The sequence below is a fragment of the Botrytis sinoallii genome, assembly GCF_014898435.1.
Source record: "Botrytis sinoallii strain Bc 23 chromosome Unknown BSIN_026, whole genome shotgun sequence".
Lineage (NCBI taxonomy): Eukaryota > Fungi > Ascomycota > Leotiomycetes > Helotiales > Sclerotiniaceae > Botrytis > Botrytis sinoallii.
Window position 1 is genome coordinate 610180 of NW_024066053.1, and position 25860 is coordinate 636039.

General features: G+C 42.3%; 12 protein-coding genes across 12 annotated transcripts; 8 read left to right on the forward strand and 4 right to left on the reverse strand.

The window, feature by feature from the left end:
• EAF02_010681 (uncharacterized protein) lies at positions 1–1167 on the forward strand (the record flags this gene model as incomplete). The annotated part of the gene is made up of 3 exons (XM_038906729.1): positions 1–172; positions 224–269; positions 318–1167. The coding sequence occupies 3 exons, from the start codon at positions 1–3 to the stop codon at positions 1165–1167; spliced, it is 1068 nt and encodes a 355-aa protein (XP_038753599.1).
• On the reverse strand, positions 1148–3085 carry EAF02_010682 (uncharacterized protein). Its single transcript, XM_038906730.1, has 4 exons — positions 2454–3085; positions 1666–2395; positions 1564–1613; positions 1148–1508 (listed from the first exon to the last, which is right to left on the reverse strand). The coding sequence occupies exons 1-4, from the start codon at positions 2616–2618 to the stop codon at positions 1308–1310; spliced, it is 1146 nt and encodes a 381-aa protein (XP_038753600.1). The 5' UTR covers positions 2619–3085; the 3' UTR covers positions 1148–1307.
• A 356-nt stretch (positions 3086–3441) lies between these two features.
• On the forward strand, positions 3442–5434 carry EAF02_010683 (uncharacterized protein). The gene is made up of 2 exons (XM_038906731.1): positions 3442–3624; positions 3680–5434. Exons 1-2 carry the CDS (start codon positions 3545–3547, stop codon positions 5163–5165), a joined length of 1566 nt encoding a protein of 521 aa, XP_038753601.1. The 5' UTR covers positions 3442–3544; the 3' UTR covers positions 5166–5434.
• A 1628-nt stretch (positions 5435–7062) lies between these two features.
• On the forward strand, positions 7063–8111 carry EAF02_010684 (uncharacterized protein). The gene is made up of 3 exons (XM_038906732.1): positions 7063–7549; positions 7612–7676; positions 7745–8111. The coding sequence occupies exons 1-3, from the start codon at positions 7386–7388 to the stop codon at positions 7960–7962; spliced, it is 447 nt and encodes a 148-aa protein (XP_038753602.1). The 5' UTR covers positions 7063–7385; the 3' UTR covers positions 7963–8111.
• A 1224-nt stretch (positions 8112–9335) lies between these two features.
• Positions 9336–9650, forward strand: EAF02_010685 (uncharacterized protein; the record flags this gene model as incomplete). The annotated part of the gene is made up of 1 exon (XM_038906733.1): positions 9336–9650. One exon carries the CDS (start codon positions 9336–9338, stop codon positions 9648–9650), a length of 315 nt encoding a protein of 104 aa, XP_038753603.1.
• A 533-nt stretch (positions 9651–10183) lies between these two features.
• Positions 10184–11960, forward strand: EAF02_010686 (uncharacterized protein). Its single transcript, XM_038906734.1, has 4 exons — positions 10184–10528; positions 10610–10893; positions 10945–11176; positions 11226–11960. The coding sequence occupies exons 1-4, from the start codon at positions 10357–10359 to the stop codon at positions 11864–11866; spliced, it is 1329 nt and encodes a 442-aa protein (XP_038753604.1). The 5' UTR covers positions 10184–10356; the 3' UTR covers positions 11867–11960.
• A 345-nt stretch (positions 11961–12305) lies between these two features.
• Positions 12306–13219, reverse strand: EAF02_010687 (uncharacterized protein; the record flags this gene model as incomplete). Its single annotated transcript, XM_038906735.1, has 3 exons — positions 12306–12418; positions 12570–12897; positions 13040–13219. 3 exons carry the CDS (start codon positions 13217–13219, stop codon positions 12306–12308), a joined length of 621 nt encoding a protein of 206 aa, XP_038753605.1.
• Positions 13220–14100: 881 nt separating this feature from the next.
• Positions 14101–15084, reverse strand: EAF02_010688 (uncharacterized protein; the record flags this gene model as incomplete). Its single annotated transcript, XM_038906736.1, has 1 exon — positions 14101–15084. The coding sequence occupies one exon, from the start codon at positions 15082–15084 to the stop codon at positions 14101–14103; it is 984 nt and encodes a 327-aa protein (XP_038753606.1).
• A 1509-nt stretch (positions 15085–16593) lies between these two features.
• On the forward strand, positions 16594–17058 carry EAF02_010689 (uncharacterized protein; the record flags this gene model as incomplete). Its single annotated transcript, XM_038906737.1, has 3 exons — positions 16594–16735; positions 16761–16894; positions 16972–17058. 3 exons carry the CDS (start codon positions 16594–16596, stop codon positions 17056–17058), a joined length of 363 nt encoding a protein of 120 aa, XP_038753607.1.
• A 762-nt stretch (positions 17059–17820) lies between these two features.
• Positions 17821–19472, forward strand: EAF02_010690 (uncharacterized protein; the record flags this gene model as incomplete). Its single annotated transcript, XM_038906738.1, has 5 exons — positions 17821–17844; positions 17906–18275; positions 18342–18449; positions 18536–18664; positions 18822–19472. The coding sequence occupies 5 exons, from the start codon at positions 17821–17823 to the stop codon at positions 19223–19225; spliced, it is 1035 nt and encodes a 344-aa protein (XP_038753608.1). The 3' UTR covers positions 19226–19472.
• A 607-nt stretch (positions 19473–20079) lies between these two features.
• EAF02_010691 (uncharacterized protein) lies at positions 20080–21222 on the reverse strand (the record flags this gene model as incomplete). Its single annotated transcript, XM_038906739.1, has 1 exon — positions 20080–21222. The coding sequence occupies one exon, from the start codon at positions 21220–21222 to the stop codon at positions 20080–20082; it is 1143 nt and encodes a 380-aa protein (XP_038753609.1).
• A 2377-nt stretch (positions 21223–23599) lies between these two features.
• On the forward strand, positions 23600–25795 carry EAF02_010692 (uncharacterized protein; the record flags this gene model as incomplete). Its single annotated transcript, XM_038906740.1, has 4 exons — positions 23600–23702; positions 23967–24253; positions 24511–25318; positions 25581–25795. The coding sequence occupies 4 exons, from the start codon at positions 23600–23602 to the stop codon at positions 25793–25795; spliced, it is 1413 nt and encodes a 470-aa protein (XP_038753610.1).
• Positions 25796–25860: the final 65 nt, after the last annotated feature.

Sequence of the window (25860 nt, forward strand, 5' to 3'; positions counted from 1 at the left end):
ATGAGGACCCTTCCATGGAAGAAAAAGAATGGTTCGACTACACTAACTCTTCCAAACAAAACCATTGCATCTATCGGCAGATCTACAAAGCGCCCTCGTGTTGAAGCTTCTCCTTCTGACAGCGATTATAATTCCGACCATCCTCCCAAGCAGATCAAAGCCATAAACCATAGTTTGTACTCTTATAAGCAGTGCTCTGATTCTCTTTCTGATTTTGATCAAGGTCGTGAACCATCTACATCGCCTCCGCCAGAACCTCCCACTGAAAGGTTTGTTCGATTTGATAATCTATGCGTTTATGGCTAACCCGTTAATAGTTTCATGGAGGAAGGTCGAGAGCATGATGATAAATATCGTATTGTTGAAGACGAATTTTTGACAGTTGCAAAGTCGTTCACTGTACATCTACACACAGCCGAATATAAAAGACTTGGAAAAATGGCCAAAACACGAAATGCTGATGCTATTAATTCGATTTCAAGGCCTGTGGTTGGTAGAATGCCAGATGCAACAAGGCGTAAAGCCGAAGAAGTTGAAAGGTCGAAAAATCAGCGAAACGTTCTAGAGAAATTAGTTGGCAAAAAGGAAGATGGCCTTTCTGGTGATAGTGACGAAGAAACTTTGCCCTTTGTCGGAACATCACTTTATGGTCTGATGACAAGTCCGAAGAAACGAGGTATATCACTCATGAACATTTCTTCTCCAACCAAAACTACAAGAGCAGCTGCGGGATTTCGCAATCCCACTAAATTTAAAACTTCACAGCGCGCGTCCTCTCTGACTATCAAAAGTAAGACTCAAGCTGTGGATCTGGATCTAGATGCTACAGCGTCCGAAGACGATGATGATCTGGATGCACCTATTCCGGCTCCAAAATTCTCATTCTCTAGACCAATTGATGGGAAAGATGCTGTTGATACAAAGTCAGAAGCCAAATTACCGAAAACATCAACTACAGCAACTCCCAGTAAGCTACAATGCTCGAGGACCCCTGTGACTATTGAGGCCAATATTTATAAATCTACCAAAGCTCCGATTGCTGATTCGTCCTCTCATTTATCTACCACTCAAGATAGGATAGCAAGACGAATTGCACAGGCGAAACTCAGAAGAAAACAGGAGGAGGAAGACAGAAAGAAACTCGACATCATACCGACATTCTTATGATTAATCAACAACTCTATGTTGAACTTATCATCACAATTTTACATCACATATGACTCACTGCCCTCGTTGAAAGATTCATTCATGAACTTTTAATTAAATTGTTTATTACGATCATCGCAACTACAAGATATTTGTGCACATTATGATGCCTTGAAAGGCGTCTCGTATGGTGCTTCAGCTTGTGGTGTGATACGCGCGAGATGTCTGCGTGCTCCACCCGACCAATCAACAAGAGCGGTATGGGTCGCCACTCTGTTATCCCAAACAACTACAGTTTTTGGTGCCCACTTGACTCTTACGTGAAAGTCGGCACCTAGTGCAATGTGGTCATACAGGAAATTCTACGAAACGGTTAGATAATCGTCGATATATTGCAAACATTGGGGAGGACATTACCAATAGTACATCGCTTTCTTCTTGTTTCAACCCTACGATTTTTCGAGTGACTTGAAGACAGGTCAGTGATGAACACACTGAGTGGAGATCGCGTATACTTACATTGTTTGTTAACATACAACGCTTTTTCTCCGGTTACAGGATGCGTTCGGATAATAGGATGAACGTTCACGACAGGCTCCCTGCGAGCAATGCCATTCCTATAGCGAGAGGCGTTCACTTGCTCAATACCTGAATGTGTCGCAGAAAGTCCATGCAGACGTTCTTTAAATGCATCACTAAGACGATTATATGCTTCGACACCATTAGCAAAGAGAGTATCCCCTCCGGTTTCTGGGACGTCAAGAACATATAAGAAAGTTGTTCCCGGTGGCTGCTTCTCATATGTGACATCGGAGTGCCATGCTACACTATTTGTTCGAGTCTCGAAGAAGCTATCAGCTGTTTTGTCACCAGCTGCTCTGTGTACTAGGTGAACCTCAGGATGATTCAGTGGGGCTCCTGATGTGGGATGGATGTGAGGTCGTCCGAAATAACTGCCATATTTAACAGCGTCTGCGATCGGTAGATCTGCAAAGTCTTGATCTCTGAAAGCTACGACCTTTCTCTCTGCGACAAATCGAGCCAATTGGTCTTTGCCAGCATTGCTCAGCTTGCTTAATTGTACACCTTTGATTTCTGTGCCCATCGCGGGTGTCAGTTCAACTGCCTCAACGCCCGGTGCAAGTAGTTCTGGATATGTTGTATCGGCATCCAATCCATGGTCTCTGTGCTCAAAAGATTCAAGAGGTGGGTATGTAATATCGTCCCAGGTTGGAAGATAATGTGGATACTGATTCTGGGTATTAGAATCATTTCGATACTCGCAATGAACTATGGAGAACACCTACCGACGCAGCAGCAAATTTGCCAAGACCTTTCTCTTCGGCTTCTTTATCGAACGACATGGGAGCAAGCTCTTTATAGTTTCCAAGCTCATCGCGACTGAATCTATCAGTTACAGACTTCTTTACTTGAGTTGGAAGAGCAACTGTTTCTGTTGCTGAAGGCGCCATTGTGTTTGAGTGGTTGTTATTGTAATATTTCAATTGTTGGATGTAGAAGTGTAACTCGGACTTTCTTAACCAAACCGGAATTTGAAGGACTTAAATACATCTGGGCATAACGCATGTTCGCAACTTCAATATAATTCATTCGCCAAACCTACCACATTCAACCCGCCGATTCCTGATAACGACATCACACGAGGTTCTTATTGGAGCTTGCTCCTCAATTACCACTCCGCAAGATCTAATCATAGATAACAACCAGATCGTAGCACGCTCGGGACACCCAATACGCAAGCATAGACAGATGACACGCAATTCGGTGTAGTTGATCGTTGAGATATTAGAGTGGTTATTGGTCAGTGAATGATGGTGCAATTGTGCTCAGCGATCACGAATGTTGTTTGGGAAATGTGATAACAGAGTGGATATATCGGGAATCGAGAGGTAGATAGTTTACACTCATACTCGCCACTTATAGAAGCAATTTCTTTCTAAATCAATACCAAAATTCCAGATATTTAGGGATCCCATCCCCAGACTTCTCCACTAACTACCCTACCCATAGGAGTGTTGATGCTACACGTGATTTACAGCTGATACAAGTCACGTGTATTTTCGAAACCAGCTCTCTGCTTGTTCCAACAAACACTGGTCAGATTTCAAACTTCAAACTTGAAAACTTTGATTTGCAGGAGGACAGGCTTTTGAGTTGCCTTCGATCACTCATTATGGCTCATAATCCCTGTGAGCCTGACCTGAGTGCTGAGAAATCAATTGCCACTATGGTCGCTAAGACTATCCGTACTAATCCGAGCCACACTAGCGTGCCCTAGCGGCGTCATTCTCTATCGTTTATCTCTGCGGGGCAACTTTTTTCTCTTTTATCAAAATCCCACCATCAAAAGAAAAAATATAAGAAAAAGCTCGCCATCATGTCTGCTATGGATGTTGACGACGCGCCGGTATCTATTGCCTCCCGATTTCAGGCACAAGAACCAAAAACTGGTGCTACGTAAGTTTCTTCTTCAGGAAATTTCTCCAAGTTCCTATCGCTGATAGTTTCGAAGTATTCTCTGCTGCAACTGTGGCGCTCCTATCGATGGAACGACTTCCGCCGGTGCTCTCTGCTATGATTGCGTAAAACTTACCGTCGATGTATCGCAAGGTATCCAAAGAGAAGCCACTGTACACTTCTGTCGAGATTGCGAAAGATGGTTACTCCCACCTCAAACCTGGATCCAAGCCTCCCTCGAATCTCGAGAACTCCTTGCCCTTTGCCTAAAGAAACTCAGAGGTTTACACAAAGTTCGAATTATCGATGCAAGTTTCATCTGGACGGAACCTCATTCTCGAAGAATCAAGGTCAAGCTTACTATACAAGATTCGGTATCTGAAGGTGTCGTTTTGCAACAGTCATTCGAGGTCGAATATGTGGTTGCCTATCAGCAATGTCCCGATTGTGCGAAATCTTATACCGCGAATACATGGAGAGCTTGTGTGCAAGTTAGACAAAAGGTTCCCCACAAGAGAACCTTTTTGTACCTGGAACAATTGATCTTGAAGCATGGCGCACACAAGGATACTATCAACATCAAGGAAGTCAAGGATGGTTTAGATTTTTTCTTCGCAGCACGAAATTCGGCCGAAAAGTTTGTCGACTTCTTGAACTCGGTTGCCCCTATTACAGCAAAGAAGTCTCAAGAACTTATCTCCATGGATATTCACACATCTACTAAATCCTACAAGTTCTCCTTTTCCGTCGAGTTGGTGCCAATTTGTAAGGATGATTTGGTTGCGCTTCCAATCAAGTTAGCAAAGTCAGCTGGAAACATTTCCCCTCTTGGTCTTTGCTACCGAATTGGTAATTCTATCAATATCCTTGACCCACAATCCCTTCAGACTGCGGAGATCAGTTGCCCCATATACTGGCGTGCACCATTCAAACCTTTGGCTGATGTTCAGGAATTGGTGGAATTTATCATTATGGACATTGAGCCCTTGGGTCCTACAAAGGGACGATGGGCTCTTGCTGAGGCTACCGTTGCTCGTGCATCTGACCTCGGATCAAATGACAAAACCTTCTACACAAGAACACATCTCGGAAATGTTGTCCATCCTGGAGACTCTGTCATGGGATATATGATGACTGGTACTAATTTCAACAACCCCCAATACGACGCCCTCGAAGAATCAAATAACTACGCATCGAAAATCCCTGATGTGATGCTTGTCAAGAAATTGTACGCAAGAAAGAAGAAGTCCAAGAACAGGAACTGGCGTCTCAAGCGTATGGGTAAAGAAGAAGGAGAAGTCTTACCCAGGAAGCAAGATCAAGAAAAAATGGACAGAGATTATGAGATGTTCTTACAGGATGTTGAGGAAGATCCTGAGCTCAGACAGACACTTGCTTTGTACAAGGCTCAACAGGCACAGAAGGAAGCGGATGCTATGAGTGTGGCCGAGACGAGTGATGGTGAAGATGAGACACCAAAGATTGATATGAATGAGTTACTGGACGAGTTTGATGAACTCAACATGAATGACCAACAATGAGTTTAATGATTCTCTGATGGTATTTCTCTTATATCCTTGGGTGGCGTTGGTTGGAAACGGCGTTTGAATGTTGTTTGCACAACTTAAAATGGTTACGAGGTTGGGAGGCATGCAGGGGGAAAGAGCATCTGGCTAAGCTCGAGGTAGTAAAGTGGCTAGATTAAACCCTACATGCTAGTGCATCATCACTCAAGATTTATCTTCTGGATTGCTTAAAATGTATATGAATATCTAGCGAAATACAAAATGAATATCCAGCAGGCTTCACCATTTCTCCAACTGACTGCTTCAAAAACTATCCTCTGAGCCAATAATATCTACTTTTTCCCTCTTCTTTTGATCTTCTCCGAGGACTATGAGCTCGCTCTCCTTCTCTTTATCAATGTGTGGCTGGTCAGTGCCATGCGCCGATCCATAAAATGCCGAGTTGCATAATAACCTTATGTCAAAATTTCTCATGGTGCAAATTATGCGCTTTTGTAAGAGACGGTTGCGCAAAATCATCAGCACTATGTTCAGCGGTTCTGATCAGATACATAACAGCAGCAATATTGCAAAAGCAAATATGTGCACAGGTTGCACAAACGCAGAATATAACGTGAGAGGTGCTACGATGGGAATTATATCGGCAAATATGTACTCGGTTATGGTATTATAGAGAGCTGTGAATGTGATGGGAGAGGCGAATTTGTGGTGCATTTTGTGGTCAAATTTGGGTATAGATCCATCCATTCGCTTAAGTATCAACATGAGGATGAATATTCCATCGAAAAATGGTCTGGGTTTTTGCCACGTCAATTGAATGTTCCCTTTGATTCGACATGTGCTTGTAGGAGCAGAGTGAAGCAAAGTAGAAGTTTACAATGCAACCCTCCTGCATATAGCAGGCCTCATGAATAGAGGAGCGCCGAGAGATTCAAAAAGCCTGAGTTCAAGTACCGTAACTCAGGGGAACAGATCAAACAGAGTGCCATCAGTATCAGTTAATGGAAGATCTCCTCCTTAACCCCGCACCAATTTCCTATTTGAGAAGGTAGCAGATTTGCGAAACTGCACCTACGTAGGAGGAAAATGGGGGTTAAAGCTTCCGTTTATCATCAGCTATAAACTTGATTTGATGGATGAATTGAATTATTTTTCAATCGGAGTATTATATATTATAAATTAAATCAGAAATAAATTTAAATCAAATGTGGAAAGGGAATTGAATGTAGATTGAATTCCAAATACTGATTAATTCCTAATCTTGAGGTTATTTACAATTATATAGAATACAAGGAGTTCAATCAATCATTTATTAGATATAATATATTATACTTCTCTATAACCACGATGTAATGAATACTATTTAAGATAAACTTTAATTAATTCGAATTATTCTGAATTCAAATCAATTAAATATACCTAGGTAATGATTTTGAAGCTGTATAGTGATTGTGAGTAAGCGTTATTAGTTTGATATAAATTTTATATATTGTCTTACGAATATTGTATGGCAATTGGATTGTAGGAGGTGAAGTAGTATCAAACTTTTGTCAATTTAAAAGCTATAATTGAATGTATAGAGATTCAATCTTAAATCTGAAGTACATCTAATTCAATATATTCAATTGGGGTCATTTCATTTTCAATTTGAAAAGTGAATTAGATATACCTTTTAATCTAGTATACAATGGATTTAAATTTTTAAATTGGATGCAAAATATGACTTTGAATACAACAATTCAATTGGATGCAATATGGATGTAGTGCAGAAGCTCTAACCCCCCATTCCCTCTAAGGTAAGCGCTTCTCGGCACAAAAAAACCGAATGCCGGATCCAAGCTACAAACAATGGAATATGGATGTTATTGAAAGATCATTAACTTTGATCAAATTCAGTTGCTGGCGATGTTCACTTGAAGAAGAAGCTGCTGCTAGTAATTTCTATCCATGAGAATGAAAGAGACGGAGAATCCGAGGAATTTCAAGGAAGAAAGATGTGTTAAATCAAGCGATGCATCATTTAATCGAAAGCAACCATCTTTGGAACCGAGCAGTTCTTTGCATTGACTTACATGGATTCCTTTTTTGCAGTCTGCAACCCCAACAGGTTCCATTTCAATCGGTATGCTTTGCAATATAAGTCGAAGGTCTCCTCCCAGTTCAGATAAAGTTTCTCCTCCTCTTCAAACTTAAGTACAATAAATCCTGTACCAAATTTTATCAAAGCATTCCAAGATGTATGGAGCACGCACATCTAGTCGACACTTCAGACCAAATCCTCGATATCCAAAAGACACACGCGCTCGACTTCGTAGGCCTCAATGGCATGGTAAGGGATATCGTGAAGGTGGAGATATATTGTTCTTTCAATTACATCGATCCTGTTCTTCTGGTCGTGGGTAAGTGCGGCAGGCTCAATCCAAAGACCACACCAAGGTTGTTACTGAGCCGCGTTCTATAGATTCAGTCGCTACTTTGAGTCCTTTGAGACAGCAAACATGCATGATCTCCTCGATGGTCTTGAGAGTAAGTAAATCTACCTATAATATAAGCAGGCTCTAAAGCAACTAAACACTGATCATAAATTCATATAGATGAATTATCAAGGGAATACGAATTGCCGGAGAATTTACACTTCGAGTTTTTTCTTCGCAGAACACAGATCATAGGTGAAGATGCATTGGTCGGAAGCGTGTTTGATGGGGGAGAAACAGTGTATGCTAAGGTGTTTGACGACGAAGGCATTGAATTCGTCTGTAGTGGACCTTTTGACAACGTATGGCAAGCGAAGGAAAGAAGGGGTGGACGATGAGAGTCAATGTCGAGCTGGTGAGCTGAATGGAGTCGACTGTAACGAGATGGTGTTAGGGTGAGTCAGAGTCGAAATCCTAAAAATTTCAACTCGCAGTTTGTAATTTGTAAGTCGAGGAAGCTTTGAGTTTGTGTTCATTCATCCCAGCTGAGTTTGAACATCATGAAACTGACCAAAATTCTTAATTAACAAAAACATTCGGATCTCATGACATGCCCCTCTTTCCCCTACCTCTTTTCGCTTCCTGAATAGACTACTGATTTGATCGATCCTTTAAATTCAATTGACATACTCGCGTGGATTACGAAGTTGTAAATATTCTTGCCAGAAAATCAAGTACTTGGTCGCGATTACCTCGTGACATTTCACCAATTATCTTGCTATCATCATATCAACCGTCATGAGCACTTTCCATGTCAATATCAAAACTTAAATAGAAAATCTATTACCTCTAAAAACCAGATACAAACAACTCTAAATTATTTCGGAACCATGAATCAAAAACATTCTCATCTACCAGGCCGGCATAACTTATAACGTACTCCTATCCAAAGAGAATCACGGACAATGGCCTTTGATTCCGCAATTTCAATCGGCTCTAGTCCACAAGATTCCAATGACTCTGATGCTACAAGTCCGTGATCTCAGATCTTAGTCCTCCAGGTTTCAACAAGTCTGATATTGGACTTCTCAGGGTCTCGGAATTGCTTCGTTCAGATTCCGATAGGTGTGATTTTACACTTCCCAAGATGCCGAGTCTTGGTCGTCCAGATCTCAATAGGTCTGATACTGGACTTCCCAGGGTTTCAGAATTTCTTCGTTCAGATTCCAATAGGTCTGATTTTACACTTCCCGGGTCCTCAAACCCTCTGCCTCCCAATAACTCTAGTACTCAGCTTCAAAACTATCCCAATCCTTTGGTTCCCAATAACTTCAGACCTCCAGCCCCTTACAATTTTGGCCCCATGGTTTAGAATTACTCTGGTGTTACAGATCAAAGAAATCTTCGTCTTCCAATATCAGATGGACACACACTTAACCCTGGCCCGCTGATTCCCCCCAAACTGATTCTCTCGCAACCATGCCTTCACTGCAGTCGTGATTTTCCTTCTGGTCCACCATGCAGTGGAGTCGAGCCTTGCTTTGAATGTGTCAAGTCAAACAAGTTCTGTTCTTTTCCAAGGAGTGCTTATTTAGCTGAACCAGGTTTGATTCTACATTCACCCCTTACAAATGTACTGGCTGCTGACAATTATATTAATCTGAAGATCTCCTCTATATTCCGGTGTATCTACCAAAAATCAACTAACGCGATTACGATCGATAGATCTTGGGAGTGCAGTAGAGATCCATCTGATAGACAAAAGGTCGTAATGGCAGTCAAGCGCACAAAGACGACGGCGGAAATTATCAAAGAGCTACAGTGTAATCATCCTACATCACACCCTGTACCTGAGCACGAACTGACAGACCAAGTAGCTGCAGCAGTAATTGCGATTCCATTAATCCCGGATTACATAATTTTCCGGTATTGTCTTCAAGGCAGGGTGGTATGGGATAATGACTATTTGTTAGTGAGAGACCTGAGTTGGGGAAATGATGATTGTATCGAATTGCGTGCCTTCAATTTGGATACAGGAAGTGAGTATCATGGATGTAAGGTAGGATGGTATCAGAAGAATGTATGAGAATGTGGGAAAAAGAAATATGTTTTGTTCTCTGCGCTATACAGTCAACGATAATTTGGAGACCCAAGTAATTGTCCAGCGAAAGATTGAATACTCTCAACTTTCTTTACTCTCATTTCTCCTTATGGACTTATAAAGTAAGCTGTGGTGAGGTGGTTGATCCTATTTCGGCGAGAAAATACCTCAAGACGAAATCTCGAGCTCGAGAGACTGTGGGATTTATTACTTTTAGAATCGATATAATGGATGTCACGAAAATCAGATCTTCCAAGTTGACTGCGCGATGCGACTACTATATCGTGTCATGTTACTGAAAATAGCACGTGATTATCACGTTTATCTTTAACCGAGTCTTTCACATCTGAATCCTTGTATTAGTTGTCATAAATAACAAATAAAACAAATATATATCTCGTACAGTACGAGAGGAATATGTAGGTTTTATTTTACAAATCACTTATAAAGCAAAGAGATCAAGTATATTTCATCGATGTAACGAGAATATACAAGGTATGAACAATCTAAAACTACTGACGTCGTTGATTAGATTAACGATCTAAACGATATGACGTAGAGGTCTTTATCGATCGTGGTTCCCCGCGCTTAACATTTCGATATAAGAATACCATACTTTCAACATCTATTTTCTCTTTTCCATATTGATTTCGAAAACTACAACATAACCAATCAAATTAGTTAATTCAATATGGCTCTTAGTCAAGCAGCAGCTCTCCTCGAGAAAGTCGTCGGTCATGATATCAATGCCGTCACCGAGCAAGATATAACAAATCCAGCACGGGACCGTCAAAAGTATGCGGATCCAAGTGGTGAGACTATGAAAGCTCTATGTTGGATGGGGAAAAATACTGTCAAGATGCGTAAGTTTCTCTAATGAAGAGTATAATCATCACACATCTAATATCTCTCTTCAATGAACAGAAGAAGTACCAAACCAAGAGTCGTTGAAGACAGAGATGTGATTCTAAAAGTTACCGGAAGTACTGTTTGTGGAAGCGATCTTCATTTACTTCATGGCTCGGTTATAGAGTTAGAGAAGGGAGATATTCTCGGTCATGAGTTTTGTGGTGAAGTTGAGTCTATGGGCCCAGCTGTAAAGGGGTTAAAGAAGGGTGATCGTGTGGTTGCCAGTTTCCAGATTGCTTGTGGCGATTGTTACTATTGCGAAAAGAAACAATCATCTCAATGTGAAAAGACGAATAGTAATACTATTGAAAACGGAATGGTATGTTCAGATCTTGATCGTTGGAAGGATATCAGGTGCTAACTTCAATAGTATGGAGGAAGAACAGCAGGAATGTTTGGCTACTCTCATTTCACTGGTGGATTTGCAGGTGGTCAAGCAGAATATGTTAGAGTTCCATTAGGGGATGTCAATCTTCTCAAGCTTCCATCAAATGTTCCAGATGAGAAGGGTCTCTTCTTGTCGGATGTCATCTGTACATCTTGGAACTGTGTTGTAGACACCGGAGTCGAAAAGGGAGACGTGGTTGCTATTTGGGGTGCTGGTAAGTATTTATTATCAACCAATCAGTCAATCATTCTAACCATATCTAGGCCCAATTGGACAAATGTGTGCAGAATTTGCTTTCATGAACGGTGCATCACGAGTCATCATGATCGATAGCAACTGGAGATTAGACTTTGTCAAGTCTAAAATCCCCAAGGTCGAACTCCTCGATTATAGTAAACTTCCTCGGGGAACCTCTGTCACCTCCAAGCTAAAGGAGATGGTTCCACGAGGACCCGATGTCGCACTCGAGTGCGTAGCAGGCGAATATGCCAAAGGCTGGGCCCACTACTTCGAGATGATGCTCGGCATGGAAACAGACACATCCGAGATTGTCAACGAAATGATCACATCCGTTAAGAGCTACGGTCGATGTGGTATTACCGGCGTTTACGTCGGGTACACTAACCACTTCAACATCGGATCTTTGATGGAACGCGGTATCCGACTTATTGGCAATGGACAAGCTCCAGTACATATGTATTGGGAAAAACTTCTTGAAATGATTGAGAAGAATGAAGTTGATCCTTTGCAAATGGTATCTCATCGGGTCTCATTGGATGAACTTGACGATGTCTACTATAAGTTCGAGAAGAAGGAAGATGGAATGCAGAAAGTTTTTGTGCAGACGAAGTTTTCTGCACCAGCTGCTCCGGGAAGTCCAAGTCTTACAACGTATAAGAAATAAGGAATGAATGGAATGTTTAATGAAGGTTGATAATGATGATGAAAACATGTATTTTTTAGCAAAAAGCAATATATCAATATTTTATTACGAAGCAAGGATTTTTTCATGGAGAGATCGCATCTTATACTACGGGTAGTTACCCATCTCAATAATTCATTGGACCATAATTCTTGGGTAAAATTGTCACGATTTCTACAAATTCCGTGTAATTTTTCACTCCTCATGTCTTCCATCAGTCAGACCTCTGCGGGAAATAAATTGAACATGAACACCATAACTCCTCTGCCGTCAGCCATCTTAAATCATTTCACTTCCGCTCCCTCCCACTGCAACTTCAATTCCTTAGATTCTGCCTTACTACTCTCATTTCATTCCATCGTAAATCATCTCAAGTTCGTTCACATATATACATTTACCCCTTCATTTAGCCGAAAAATGTTTAACAAGTAGCCATCATAGTAACCAATGCCGCCTTCTCCGCACTTGTAACCGTAAGTTTATAGACAGATTTAACCTTGATCCACATTTTTGCATATGTGCACCAGTATGAAGCTATTGAACCAGTTAGTATACTTCCGTTCATCTATATCCCGCTTCTCTCTCCGCTTTTTTCTTCTATGTAGCTCCGAATCCATGCGTGTCTGATAAGACGACAACGGAAACAACCCCTCAAACGAAAGACCAAGACAAGAAAGGGACTTACTCAAAGAAGGCTTGAACTCCTCCGGTCCACGGTCTCCCTTACTCTCATTGACATTGTCGGTAACCGCCAACAATTGCGGGTTGACAAGATCATTAGCAAAAGCCTGGCGTTGAGCCGTAGTCCACGCGGAAGCACCTGATTTCCAAGCGTTACTCAAGGGAACAAGATGGTCGATATCGAGATCGGAGGCGGCGGTCCAGGTTGCACCATCGTATGGAGAAACCCAGGTTCCCGATGTGGCAGCACAGGCGGAGTCAACGACGACATTTTTACCGTCGCGCTTCAAAACGGTCTCACGTGTATTGCAAGTGCCGGAGATAGTGTTCCACTAGAGGTGAGTGTGTTAGATTGGGTTTTGGGTAAATTGGGGAGGTATTTGAGTAGGCTGGAGAAGGTTGAGTAAAGAGAAAGAGGACGGTGAAATGCAAGGAATGAGATGAGGAGATGATTGAATGAACAGAGGAACATACAGTAGGGAACAAATCTCTCGCATAACCATCTTGACTTCCGGCCGCAGCCACAGTCAAACCAGCAAGCTCGGTATTAGCAGTAGCTGTGGTTGGTACTCCGGGTGGTGCTGGCACTGGAACTGGAGTTGCTTGGACGAGAAGTCCTGTTGCTAGAACAGTGAGGAAAAGACCTTTAAGCATGATGAGATGAAGTTTAACTGTGAGAGTATACTTGTATTATTGAATTGAGAAGAAGGATGAAGATAAGAACATGAGATGGCAACACCAGTCTTTTATAACCAATTCATACTGATTAGAACAATGGGATATATCAAAATATCCCCATCTTAATTTCTGGGGCAGATTTCTGGGCACGGCGGCATGCGAACACTGTTGCTTTCACTCCGGAGTCTTTATCAAAAGGAAGCATTTCTAATCAGCACTCACATGTTTATCGTCTCCTCCACCCCATTCATATCACTTTTACCTTTTCCCAGCCCCATTTTTCCTTTATCCTATCATACATAATCTCACCCACACGCCTGTGAACCATAATCTTTGAGATGGTGTTGAGCTTCCCAAAGAAGGCAATTGACCCCAATGATTCCATTTACTGCTTCTTGGCACACATAAGGCTTGGAGACCCTTTTTCGTGACAGTGGCATTGTCCTTTAGAGTTGAAGATAAAGTTGATAAGCATCAAATCATTTCGGCACATGGTCTTGGCTGCTTATATTTCATACCTTATATGGAAGGTGGGGAAGTGCTTGGCGTACGGACGCCGCCTAATGATTGCCGTGAACTTTCATGGAGAAGGTGCATTTGATGGTGGTGGTGAATTGGAATATACTTGAAACGTACAAGAATTAATACACGAATGAAGTTGTCAATGAAAGATAGTAAGATGTATACTATTATACTTTCGCACTAACCGCAACTCGAATTCGTCGATGCCTTCCCAGGGAAATGCCGGTCCAGCGTCTCCAATCTGCTTTGCTAAGTGACATCCAATTAATTCCTCAATCTTTCTTTATTGATAAAACCAATCTTCATCCATTCTCTCTCTATTTCGTCTACTTGAATCATCCAGGAACTCTGATAGAGCCAGTCATTCGGAGGTAATCAACCAAGCTCTCAACTTGCCCAGCGAGATCTGGTTCCTTGAAATCGTTTGTAAAGTATATAGGGTGAAAACATCTCAAGCGGCGAAGGATCTCTATCATATCCTCCCTCTTTTGCCTGAGTTCCAACTCGGCTGGGCGTGTCATGATACTACCAAGGAAAATTGGGTTTCCCAGATATGCGATTGTCCTATCAAACGTCCCCACGGCTGGCAGACCCAAAGTATTTCGCATAAAAGTCACCACTTTCTCAAGGTTTTGTATCTGTTCGTCTATATATTCTTCCAGGGACAACTCCTCAAAGTTTGGCGGCTTATCTATCAACGGCTTGATCTCCGATTGAAATGGAAGCACGCCATTCATTCCTATGAACCCTCCCATTCCACCACCTTGGTTCACTTGATTAATTAGAAACAAATGCATTGCTGCAGTAGCGCCATCTGCTAAACCACCTATGAAGACATTTCGTATACCTACAAGATCTGATTCTCTTTCGACAAGTTGTTGGATGGGTTTCAGAATCTGAAATAGCGCTCCGAGTATCTTTAATCGCTCTCCCTCTTGATCGGTGGCTGAAAATGCACTCCATAAATCGACCATGTCATCAGTCGTTTCGCTCTCTATATCCTGCACTAACCAGGGATAATCAATATCAGGAAAGCACCAATTTGTTCCAGGAAAGATGGACATAATGGTTTCACCATTCAGTCTTGCTCCCATGAATTCTTCAGCCCAGCCCTCGGCACTATTAAAGACGTCATGAAGAAGAATGACAGAACGGGTATGATAAGTCCCGGTTTTTCGAGGAATGGTCACAGATCCGTCCGGATATACATAACCCTCTGGAAGTGTGGATTCTTCTGTCTTAATATCATCTGTGTCAACTTTTGAGTCTTTTCTCACCTCCGGGGGTTGTTCGTTCGTTTGTTCGGCGGCTGTATCCATTGCAATTCGAATTCAATCTTCAGAAGTATGATCGATGTTTGAGATGTTGATCAGTTGAATTCTGACAGTCAAGGATATCAGTTTGTTGCGTCCAAAGTTTGTTATACCAATGCTAGGTTAGATATGAAGAGGTAAAGATGCACTCGGAGGTCGATTATATCAATCTCTCTATTGAATGCTTAAGCAATTGTACTCGGGGTTGATTGTGCTAACGCGCAATTAAATAACTTGAAGGATGAAGAATATACAGTATCATTCATATGAAATGAAGTAGGTACCATGATTTGTGTGGTGTCGCTACTTCCCAAGTAAACCTACCCAAACCTAACATTTGGATGGCAGCTTCGAACATGTTGAAGTGCTAATCTGGTTAATGGATCTGACGAGATGAAGTTCATATCTGTCAGCACTTGAGAACTTTAGTTCTAGATATTCAACGCGAACGATTCTTCTCAATATTGAAAGTGCCTATCTTATCCCAAATTGCTGTAAACCAGTGATAATCAAAATCATGTCCCCAGTAGTGAAGGGAAGGGTTAGGCCATACATAAATGTTCCATTCCCTATCAAAGCTGGGTTGATGGCAATACTCTTCAAGACCTAACCACGACGGATAGATTTGTACAATATACCCGCATGATATTGTAGAGGTCAAGTGAAATCAACTCAACTGGGTGATATCGAGGTATTCTGAGGTATCAACAGTATCGACTCTTGGTATTGACGGCCCAAGCTTCCCCTAAGAAGTTCGGTATTCGGGATTCGGTATTGTCGTCAAATCACCAAGATAATCTCATTTCGAATTTTTTAAACAAATAAAACATAAGAATCGAAGCAAATCCAGAAAACCAGTTTTTCCAAGAGACAATGAGTACTCGTTTGCTGAGAATTGCATGAAAAGTATGAAAGTATCAAGGTTTGTGGGTGTTGAGATCTCAGACTATCTGCCAGCTTCATACATCGTTTGCTGTGCGAAGCACACTCGAGTAGCTTCAAAGATTATCACTGACAATCCATACATAGATGCGCAGAGAATGACGACGATACTGATAACTCAATAGCACCTTCAGGATTCTCATGATTCCTTCCAGATTGAAACTTGATATATATCCATTCGATCCGCACATTATCGAATCTTTCATTGCGATCCGCGAGCCTGTTCAATTGCCGATCCGACACTTTCTCCAAAGCTTTCTACCAAATAATTTCGAAGCCTGGACACTTTTACCTGGTCGATGTCCTGACCCAATCTGGCGATTATCTTGTTGTGCGCTGTGTGCTTTGTGCGTAGATTGCGATTCGTCGGTTTGGACAAGGCTATATGCCTACCTACCTCGACGAAATCAAAGGATTACGAAACGATTCACTCAATATCCACACGCATTGTTCTCTCACCGATGCCCACGAATCTCGGAACTTATATATTTTGAGAAATGAATGTCCGATATGCAGCCAGCTCCAATTTGCTTTATCCTACCGAGGACCTGCCAGCTTCCCAATAATTTAAATATGCTTGAGTGGTCTGAGGTGGCAACTTGCAAGACGAATCGCCGGTGTGGATTCATGTCAAGGACTGTATTGGATTACGAGAGGGACACGGCAGTTATATCCGGCCCGTTGGGATTTCCAGCAGCAAGTTTCTGCATGACAGGTAAGCAATTACTTCATATGGATAGACGACCGATTTCCACCACTATATGATAGACAGCAAGGACTGGTGCAAGGGCAAAATCGAAATGCGAACCCGACAAGTGATTTTGACTGTCGGATACCAACAAATGAAAATCTCAGGGGATCTTCATGCATTGCAGTCAGTTGAACACATGAACTGTGAGCCGCATGCGCGTTTTCTTTGGATTTCAGTGGATTCTTTCAAATTTTGAATAGATAGGAGTCGAAATTGGTGTCATGTACATCGTTCAATCCGGCTATGCGAGTGGGAACTTCGACAAGCAAAGTGACGGGGGCGGATAAGCGGAGGTACCGGAGAGGGATCATGTCTTCCCGCCCCACAAGTTGATGGACCAAGGTCCAATACCCAGGGGTGTTTGACGCATGGTTTTTACAGAAACAGAAGTTCGGTTTGGTTGCATGATTTTTTCAGTTTTTTGATCGCTTTCTCTGAATCATTTACGCCAGTATAGTCAGCGCTAAACTGCCATAGTCGTCTCCCCCCGCACTATTTCTTATCTAAGTTTTCACCTCCTTCATCGTTAGCGAGTTTTCTCGGGAAAAATTGCTTCAAAATGACACCCATCTGTTTCTTACTTTATTCTTCGAGAGGACTCAATGTTACTTAAAGATACTTAGCGCTCAATGAAAATATCCATTACAGCCAATGTCAATTGAGGAAATATATCTGCATGGTTCTCCGCAGCTGTTACTAGGGTATTTTACCATCGGCAAGACTTTCAACGAATGATGTTTCTCTCTACTGGGGTAATTGTGGGACTAAGCTCATAATCATTACCGTCAAAATGTACTGTGCCTCTTAAGGACTTTTAGCCCTGTACACTTTTGAGAAATTTGATATGGGTCCTTGTCTTATCTCACAATAATGGTTACCGCGAGGCGAGATCTCCAAATCATTTCTGACGGGTAACCGTTATTCAAAATGTCTTGGCCGTCTTCTTTCTTATTGTTTTATTCTCTCTTAAAACAAAACTTTCTTTTTCCTTTGACTTTGGTTTCGGCACATCACATCTTGACAAGCTATTTTCGTCACATTTTCAAGCCATGGACGCCTTTACTCCAGCACAGGCAAGTTTATACACGTTTCAGAGCTTCACACATTCTCAACTAACATGTTTCGCAACGATAGACGACCGAGCTCGTCTCGCGCATCGGTGCCAAAAAAGCCCGTATGAGAATTGACAAAATGTTCATCAACTCTTTCATGGGAGGATGTCTCATTTCTTTTGGATGCGCTCTTTCTCTCTCCACCAATTCTTCCCCATGGTTTCAAACAAATGCTCCAGGTCTTATCCGTACCATCTCTGCGATGGTCTTCCCTGTTGGATTGATCATGGTTGTCCTTACGGGAGCCGATTTGTTCACAAGTTATTGCATGTACAGTGTGGTCGCTTTATTGCATAGACGTTGTAGCTTTTTGGATTTGTTGAAGACTTGGGTTGTCAGTTTCTTCGGAAATTTGGCGGGAGCTTTGTTTTTCATGGCTGTCCTTACTGGTTGTAAGTATTCGTGCTCAACTTTGTTCGATCGGAACCGTGGGTTATCGGATGCTAATAGACAATTAGATGGCGGCACATTCGAAACTGGAGCATACAAAGCGGAAGCTCTCTCATTTGCAAAGGGAAAAGCAGTTACCCCAGAATGGCATCAAATTTTCCTCAAGGCAATTATGTGTACGTTTGTCCTCTCCGGTGTAACATTTCGATTCCACACGAACATGAACAATGCTTTGAGGATCTCTACTTACGATATTACACAGGCAATTGGCTCGTCTGTATGGCCGTATTTCTCGCCATCTCGTCCCGCGAAGTTCTCTCCAAAATCGTCGCTATCTGGTTTCCTGTGATGTGCTTCGTCGGTTTGGGAACTGATCACGTTATTGCTAATAGTTCGTACTCCGCTTCCTTATCATTTTCTTTCCATTTTCTTTTCGTGTATGAAATCTCGCATATTTGCAAGTGAATCAGGCGCCAAGCATGATTCCCCTGCCAAGTCATTGGCACCAGCCCTACTAGTCCAAGCCACTAACGCGTCACCACTCACAGTGTACTTCATTCCCCTCGCCATCTTCCTTGGAGCACCTGCTCCCCTTACAGTAAACTACTACATCTGGAAATCATTGATCCCATCCCTCCTCGGTAACATCATCGGCGGTGGCGTCTTCTGCGGTGGTGTATACTGGTATCTTTTCCTCGCACATGAAACTGTACCAATCCATTTCGATACTGTCGATGCAAACACGGCAGTTTATGAACAAGGTGGTCCAATTCAAAGACAAGTTACAATTGAGGGAGCAGGAACAGGTTATGGACATGCCCAAAATCCCGAGGTAGTTCCAAACTCAGGAAACAACGCAAGAAGTGGAATTGCCAAGGAATTGCATCTTGGTGCAGTCGAGAGTTTGGGGAGAAAAAAGGAGGGGAGTGAGGGAAGCAGTGGAAGTGTTTAATTGAGCACAGTGATGAGACGGCAATTCTGGACGAGCGAAACGAAAACTAGTATGTTGAGGACTGGACTTGAAAAGGAGTTGGATGAATAGGTTGAGATGCGGTGATACCATATATTTTTTGATACACAGCGGTACGTTTAGGTGGTGCGCTGTTGTATAATGATTTGAAGATTCTGCTATTCTGTGTATATTTCACTCTTTCAAAATTAGTATATGTATAATGATATCATAAATTTCTATTTACAAATGATTCGGTCAAATCTAATCTTCAACATCCCTGTGGACAATTCGATCTCCTGAATATATCTCTACTTGGGAGAAAAAAGAGGCCAAAATTAATCGCCCTAATAAATTCTATAATAAATCAATCGATAATAAAATTACAAAAGTTAATAACATGGAATAAAACCTTGAACAATTATTGTTTCATGAAATTATCTAAACATTCAATTCTCTAAATTGAAATAAAACAATTAGATTGTTAAAGGGCTTTACCAGTGATCAATTGCGGCCTGTTTTTTCTCCAACGAAAAGTATATCTCCTCCATGTAATGACATCAAACTCGGGAGGTGTTAGATAATTTGTCAACAGAATCTCAAAAGTGTTTGTTTGGTATAAATTGTATATTCTTATACCTATATCCTTACAGATTGAACGCCGCACAACTTGTCAACCTTCCTTTCGCTCTTCCCATATCATATCATCTCGTGTATGTTCATTCATCTTCATTCTTTCCTACAATCTCCGTGATTTCACAATCACAATATTCCTCTTACATCATATCATGTACATATCCACCATCACACCACCCCATCCACCAGTATTAATAACTCAAGCTAGCTCCATATTTCATCTAAAACATCATAGCCTGTCGTCTTATTTTCTTCGACACTCCGGATGCAGCATTACAAGCCGTCTCTTGCGTTTCACATTGTGCCACTCCACCCGCGATACTTCCACTATTAGCAGCACTCGCACAGGCATTATGTTGTACGCTACAACTTCTTTGAAGTGCTGCTCCTTCACCCACAAATGAATCTCCGTTAACCGAGAAAGGACGATCGCCTGCAGAGGAAACAACTGGGGGAGGTGCTCCACCTAGTGTTCCGGTGAAAGTTTGAACATTTGTTCCTGTGGCACTGGTTCCAGTAGATGCTGCAGCGGCGACGGCGGTAATTGTACTTGTTACTGCGGCAGCACATTCGCTACCTGTAGAGTTTGAAGTTGAGTTACTCGAGGAGATAGAACTGATAGTAGCGGTAGAAGTTGAATTTGCCGAAACTCCTGCGACAGCTGCGGTGATTTCATCGGCAGTGGCATCGTTAACGATAAGATTTTTTGTGAAGATACAACCAGATGAATCGGCTTCGTCGTCACAAGTATTGCCAGCAGCAGTTGGATCGCCGATAGTTCCTGGTGCGAATGTACCCGAAAGAAGAGCTTCTTGAGGATCTGCCCCAATGGAAGCAAGTTGTTTAGCGAGTGAAAGAACAATAGCTTTATTGGTAGCGGCAGCGTTTGGTGAGGCTGGATCTTGATGTTGTTGAACGGCTTGAATCTCGGGATTGACGGCAGTTTCGTTGCAAATGACAGATGCAACACCAACTGATGCTGTATTTCTTTCAAGTGCTGCATACATTAATGCATCAGCCATACCGGTGACATTATTAGCCGCCTTTGCATTGGTGAAAGCTTGATCAGCGGTAGCTTGGTGAAGACAATCGGGATTGGTAATTGTTCCAGCTCCTTTCATGGCTGCAGCATTACCCAAAAGACCAAAGACTGGATCTTGGATCTTGTTTGGATTGTTGATGTTTAGATTGACACGAACACCATCGAGGAATCGATTGTGGGAATGTTCTTGAGGAACCTCACGTCCTCTTAGCATTCGCTTTGGTATGGATGGAAGAGTGAATGTATTCTTTGGTTCTGCAATGGGAGCAGCAGATACCAGGCCGAGAACGGCGATCAAAATGGTTGCGGTTTCGTACTTCATGATGATGATATTGGTGATGAAAGTTTATAGCGATGAAAAATTTCAACTTGTAGAAGGATGGCAATAGACTAAAGTAAGTGTAAAAGGAAGGACCGGCCTAAGTTGAATGTAAAGTTATTGTAAAAGTTAAGATTTAAAGAATGTATAAGAGTCAAAGTTCTCAGAACTGAACAAAAAGAGAATGTAGATAGAGCTGAAAGAAAGGCTGCGAAGGTGATGAGGAAAAAAAGTCATTCACTTGGCGACTTGGTAGATCTTATATCTTGAATCATTAACGCTTCAGTATCTCAATAAGATCTAGACGACGTGGACGAGGTCGCATGCTTCCTCCCTATTACCCGGAGTTTCCACACTTGTGGATTTCTGAAATAATTCGTAGACCACACAGGGAGAAGAACATGGTCAAGGATTTAATTTTCATCTGATGAATCCTGCTTGTCGAAGCAAGTGCTATGAAAGAATCTTTGAGCACTGGACTAATACGTTTTAGTATATCGAACGTAAGTCTGAAGTCTAGAAGATGTATCGGTGGCTATCCGGATTGGCCATGGTACATGAGATGAAGTTGGTTCTTGCATGGTAAATAGCTCCCTTGACACTCAGATTTTTTCACCAGCAGTCTCAGGTGATGATACGGGGCCATTCAACGGCCGTTTTGACAACCATTCAGGGTCCAAATCTGACATATCTGAAGAAGATGAGATGAATGATGACAGGACATTCGCGTCAAGTCAACCGCCGTCAAAAGCTGGGACATCGAAAGCATGATAGTCCTCTAACCGTCTCATCGCATCAAGATATCAAGCTTCAAGAAATATTCGTGATTGGATAAATTGATATGATGGCGTAGATATGGGACGAGGCTTGTCGCAGATGTTCGATCTGATTCCAAGCGATGTCTCCAAACCCTGTCTGGGGTAATCACACGTGACCTTCCTCAATATCTTTGCAAGCTTTCACACTATGCCTTGCCTTTTATCTGACATGACGATGTCGCAGAGTTCAGATGCAACTGGTAATGAAACTCGTTCGCGTCTACTTTGGGTTGTAATATGGGTAGGGCAGTACCCGTAATCTATCTGAAGTATTGATGGCACATCCATATCTTTAACATGTACATCATGTTGGTCAATCATCCCTTCTTTACCCTGCATCGTCACTAACAAGCGGGAAAATAAAGTTAAATTGATTACAATCTAATCTTTCTGTCAATCTGGATGATAATATCTCATAAGCTAGGATCTAGTGGAGATATTGATGATTTCCATGTCTCATATCAGATCGATGTTTGTTAGGTAGTGGACGATAGCCAAAAATCAAAGATTAACCGTTTAACATTGCATGAACCATCAAAGGACCTTAGGTTCACATCGGATGGTCACAAAAGTATGGTATAACAACCGTCAACGAGTGTAACATCTCGTCCCATCTTCATTTTCAACCCTTTGAGATGACGAATCGTCCTACAAAATTTGTGCCTACCATAGGTAGGTAATGCATGTTCTTGGCAACGGAATCACGATCAAGAGCTTGATTGCGGATCGGATAGAAAAGCTTGGTACCCCCTCGCGACTAGGAGGAATAGCCGAACACCAGTGCGATACCTACACACACTCCACCCTCCACCATTCAAGATGTCTTCGGAGTCTGGAAGGATCTTTTCTTCTGAACTCCAAAATTCAAGTTTGAATAACAGACAATCTCTAGCCTCTTAATGGTTCAGCGCCTTTTTTTTTTCTAGAAACCAGATCTCAACGTCCTCTGGAGTAATCTCGGATGCGACGTTGAAGTCATGCGGGATTGCCATATCCAAATCCAAATCCAATGATTTTGATGTCAATGTCAATAACAAAACGATTCATTCGATTGATGACAATTGTTCCATGCCGAACCACTTATTAACCGCTCTCCTTCGATGACATATTCCATGGAACAAACAAAGGTCAAGGATCACTCGCACGTCCATCACATCACATCAACTATATAGTGACATCATTGATAATTGTATCTTTCTGATGAGAATCCGATCGCTTCGATATCGAGACTCTACACCAATTGTATTTTTGAAGATCGTTTATTGGCTTCTTAGATAAGTGTCGTATTGGGGAAGTTCTCCTAACAATGCCTGCCAAGCATGATCGATCATGTTGGATTTCCTTCTAGATTGCAAAGTTTTGATATGATTCTAGCCATTTCCAATCTCCAGGAGGCGATGTGAGATTTTTGTATTCTTAATTTCTAGCGACAATAGTAAACTCCTTTGAAAATCTCACCTGTATTATTATCAAGAACCTCTACATATATTCAACATCGATATCCCGCATCCAACCCTCATTTTGGAACAGATAACCAAGATTCCAGAACATCAAAGCCCAAAATGGGGAATGATGAAGAGGAGCAAGATACTCGTCCGGTGGGATTTTGGCATCGTGATTTGAACGCGACGAGGAAACATGTTATCAAGAAATGGATTATTACGAGTATGTTTCTTCTAGTTCTAGGTCCTTGAGTATGTTTGTTGGATGCGTAGAAATTGGGTATGCGGGTTTTCGATTGCTAGATTGTAGTTCAATCACATGAGAACTCAGGATGGGTACAGGATCTTGGTTATCTGAAAGTCTTTGCGAAAATAGTGGTGGATGATTGCGTCTACTCTGCTTTGCTATAGATTCAAGTTCCGTATCGCTGTGCTTTTTGACAACGTGTGGTCTGATATCTTGCTCCCTCTCACTAACACAATTTAGCCGTCATCCTCTCCATAGCAATCCTATCCATTCTTTCTATTTACTGGAGTGTCCTTTTCCACGTTGAGAAAAACCTCTCGTCGCTAGTAGTCTGGGTAGTAGATTTCGATGCACAAGTTGCACCTTACACAGACACAACTCCAATTGTTGGACCCGAGATTGTGAAGGCTGCCGAGGCACTTATTGCTCCTAAAGGTGCGCTGGGGTGGGGAAGTTTACCGGCTAGTGATTTTGGATATGATCCAATGGAGGTTAGAAGGAGGGTTTGGGAGTTTGGAGCTTGGGCTGTGAGTTGTGTGGTTTCTTTATTTTCTGGTTTGGCGCGGTGTGTTCGGTCTTTGGATTGCAGGTCAACAATGTGAGAAGCTTGAATGTTGAAGCCATTTAGGTTATTGGAGTGGCACTGAACATTTCAGGTGATCTTGGAGAATGCAATGGTCCCATCAGGCTGTAGTCCAGACTGAAGATTAGACACATTGGACTCCTTCGGAACAATATAGACTTTTCGAAGTGCTTACGATTGTTCCATACTAACAACACCCAGGCAGTAATAATCAATGCAAACGCAACAGCCCTCCTGCAAGATGCCGTCCAAAACGGCAACTCGACTTTTGATCCCAAGGGAATTGCACAAATAGTCTACGTACAAGCACGAGACGAAACGACCTACGCCAACTATGTGACCCCACAGCTACTCCAATTCCAGTCCTCTGTGACCGCCATGTTTGGCCAGCAATGGGCTGCGCAAGTAGCGGATCAAGCGGCTGCCAATCCGGCCATCTTGTCAAATATACGAAATAGTCCCCAGGCAATCTCGCCCGCTATCGGTTTCTCGACTTTCAATCTGCGACCTTTCACCCCACCTGTCGCTACGCCAGCGGTCAGCATCGGTCTCATTTATTTAATCATCATCTCTTTCTTTTCCTTCTCCTTCTACCTCCCTGTCCACACAAAATACATAACCCCCCAAGGCCATCGACCCCTCCACTTCTACCAAATGGTTATCTGGCGCTGGTTCGCCACTGTTGCCGCCTACTTCTTCCTCTCCCTCTTCTACTCCCTGCTCTCCCTCGCCTTCCAGATCCCCTTCTCAACCGGCCACAAATCTATAACGTCAGTCGAAAGCGCCACGGCCTATGGAAAAGGCACATTTGTGGTTTTCTGGATGCTCAACTGGGTAGGTATGGGCGCGTTGGGTATTGCCTGTGAGAATGTGACTATGATTATCGGACAGCCGTGGACTGCGCTTTGGTTGGTGTTCTGGGTCATCACAAATGTTTCGACGAGCTTTTATTCGATTGATTTGGCGCCGAAATTCTTCTATTGGGGGTATGCTTGGCCGTTGCACAATAGTAAGTTGAATTCTTTGTTTTTGTCTTTGGTCAGTGGGAGGGAGGGACAATTAGAGTGTTCGATTGTGTTTTCCAACACATTGAATTTACTTAATCACCGAATTCATTTCCATGATTCCTTTCATGGTAGTATTGAAAGCCTTCAGAACATTAAATCTCTTCAAACAACCCTCTTCTTTCCTAGCAATCCAAGCCCCTTATGCATATCAAACATCACGACCAATCCAAGCAACCCATAACTAACAATCCCACCCCACCCCAGTCGTCGAAGCCAGTCGTCAACTCCTCTTCGATCTCTACTCCCGCATCGGTCTCAACTTCGGCGTCCTATTCGCCTGGGTCGCAATCAACACTCTCCTCTTCCCCTTCTGCTGCTATTTCATGCGCTGGCAAACATTAAAGGGTCAGGAGAAAACCATGGATAAGAGAGGGAATGCCAAGGAGGATTCTGACAGTAAGGGAGTGGAGGAAGCGTGATAGGAAGGAAGTCTGAACATCGAAATTTAGATTTCGATGTTTTGAGTCTGGGCTCAGAAATTTGG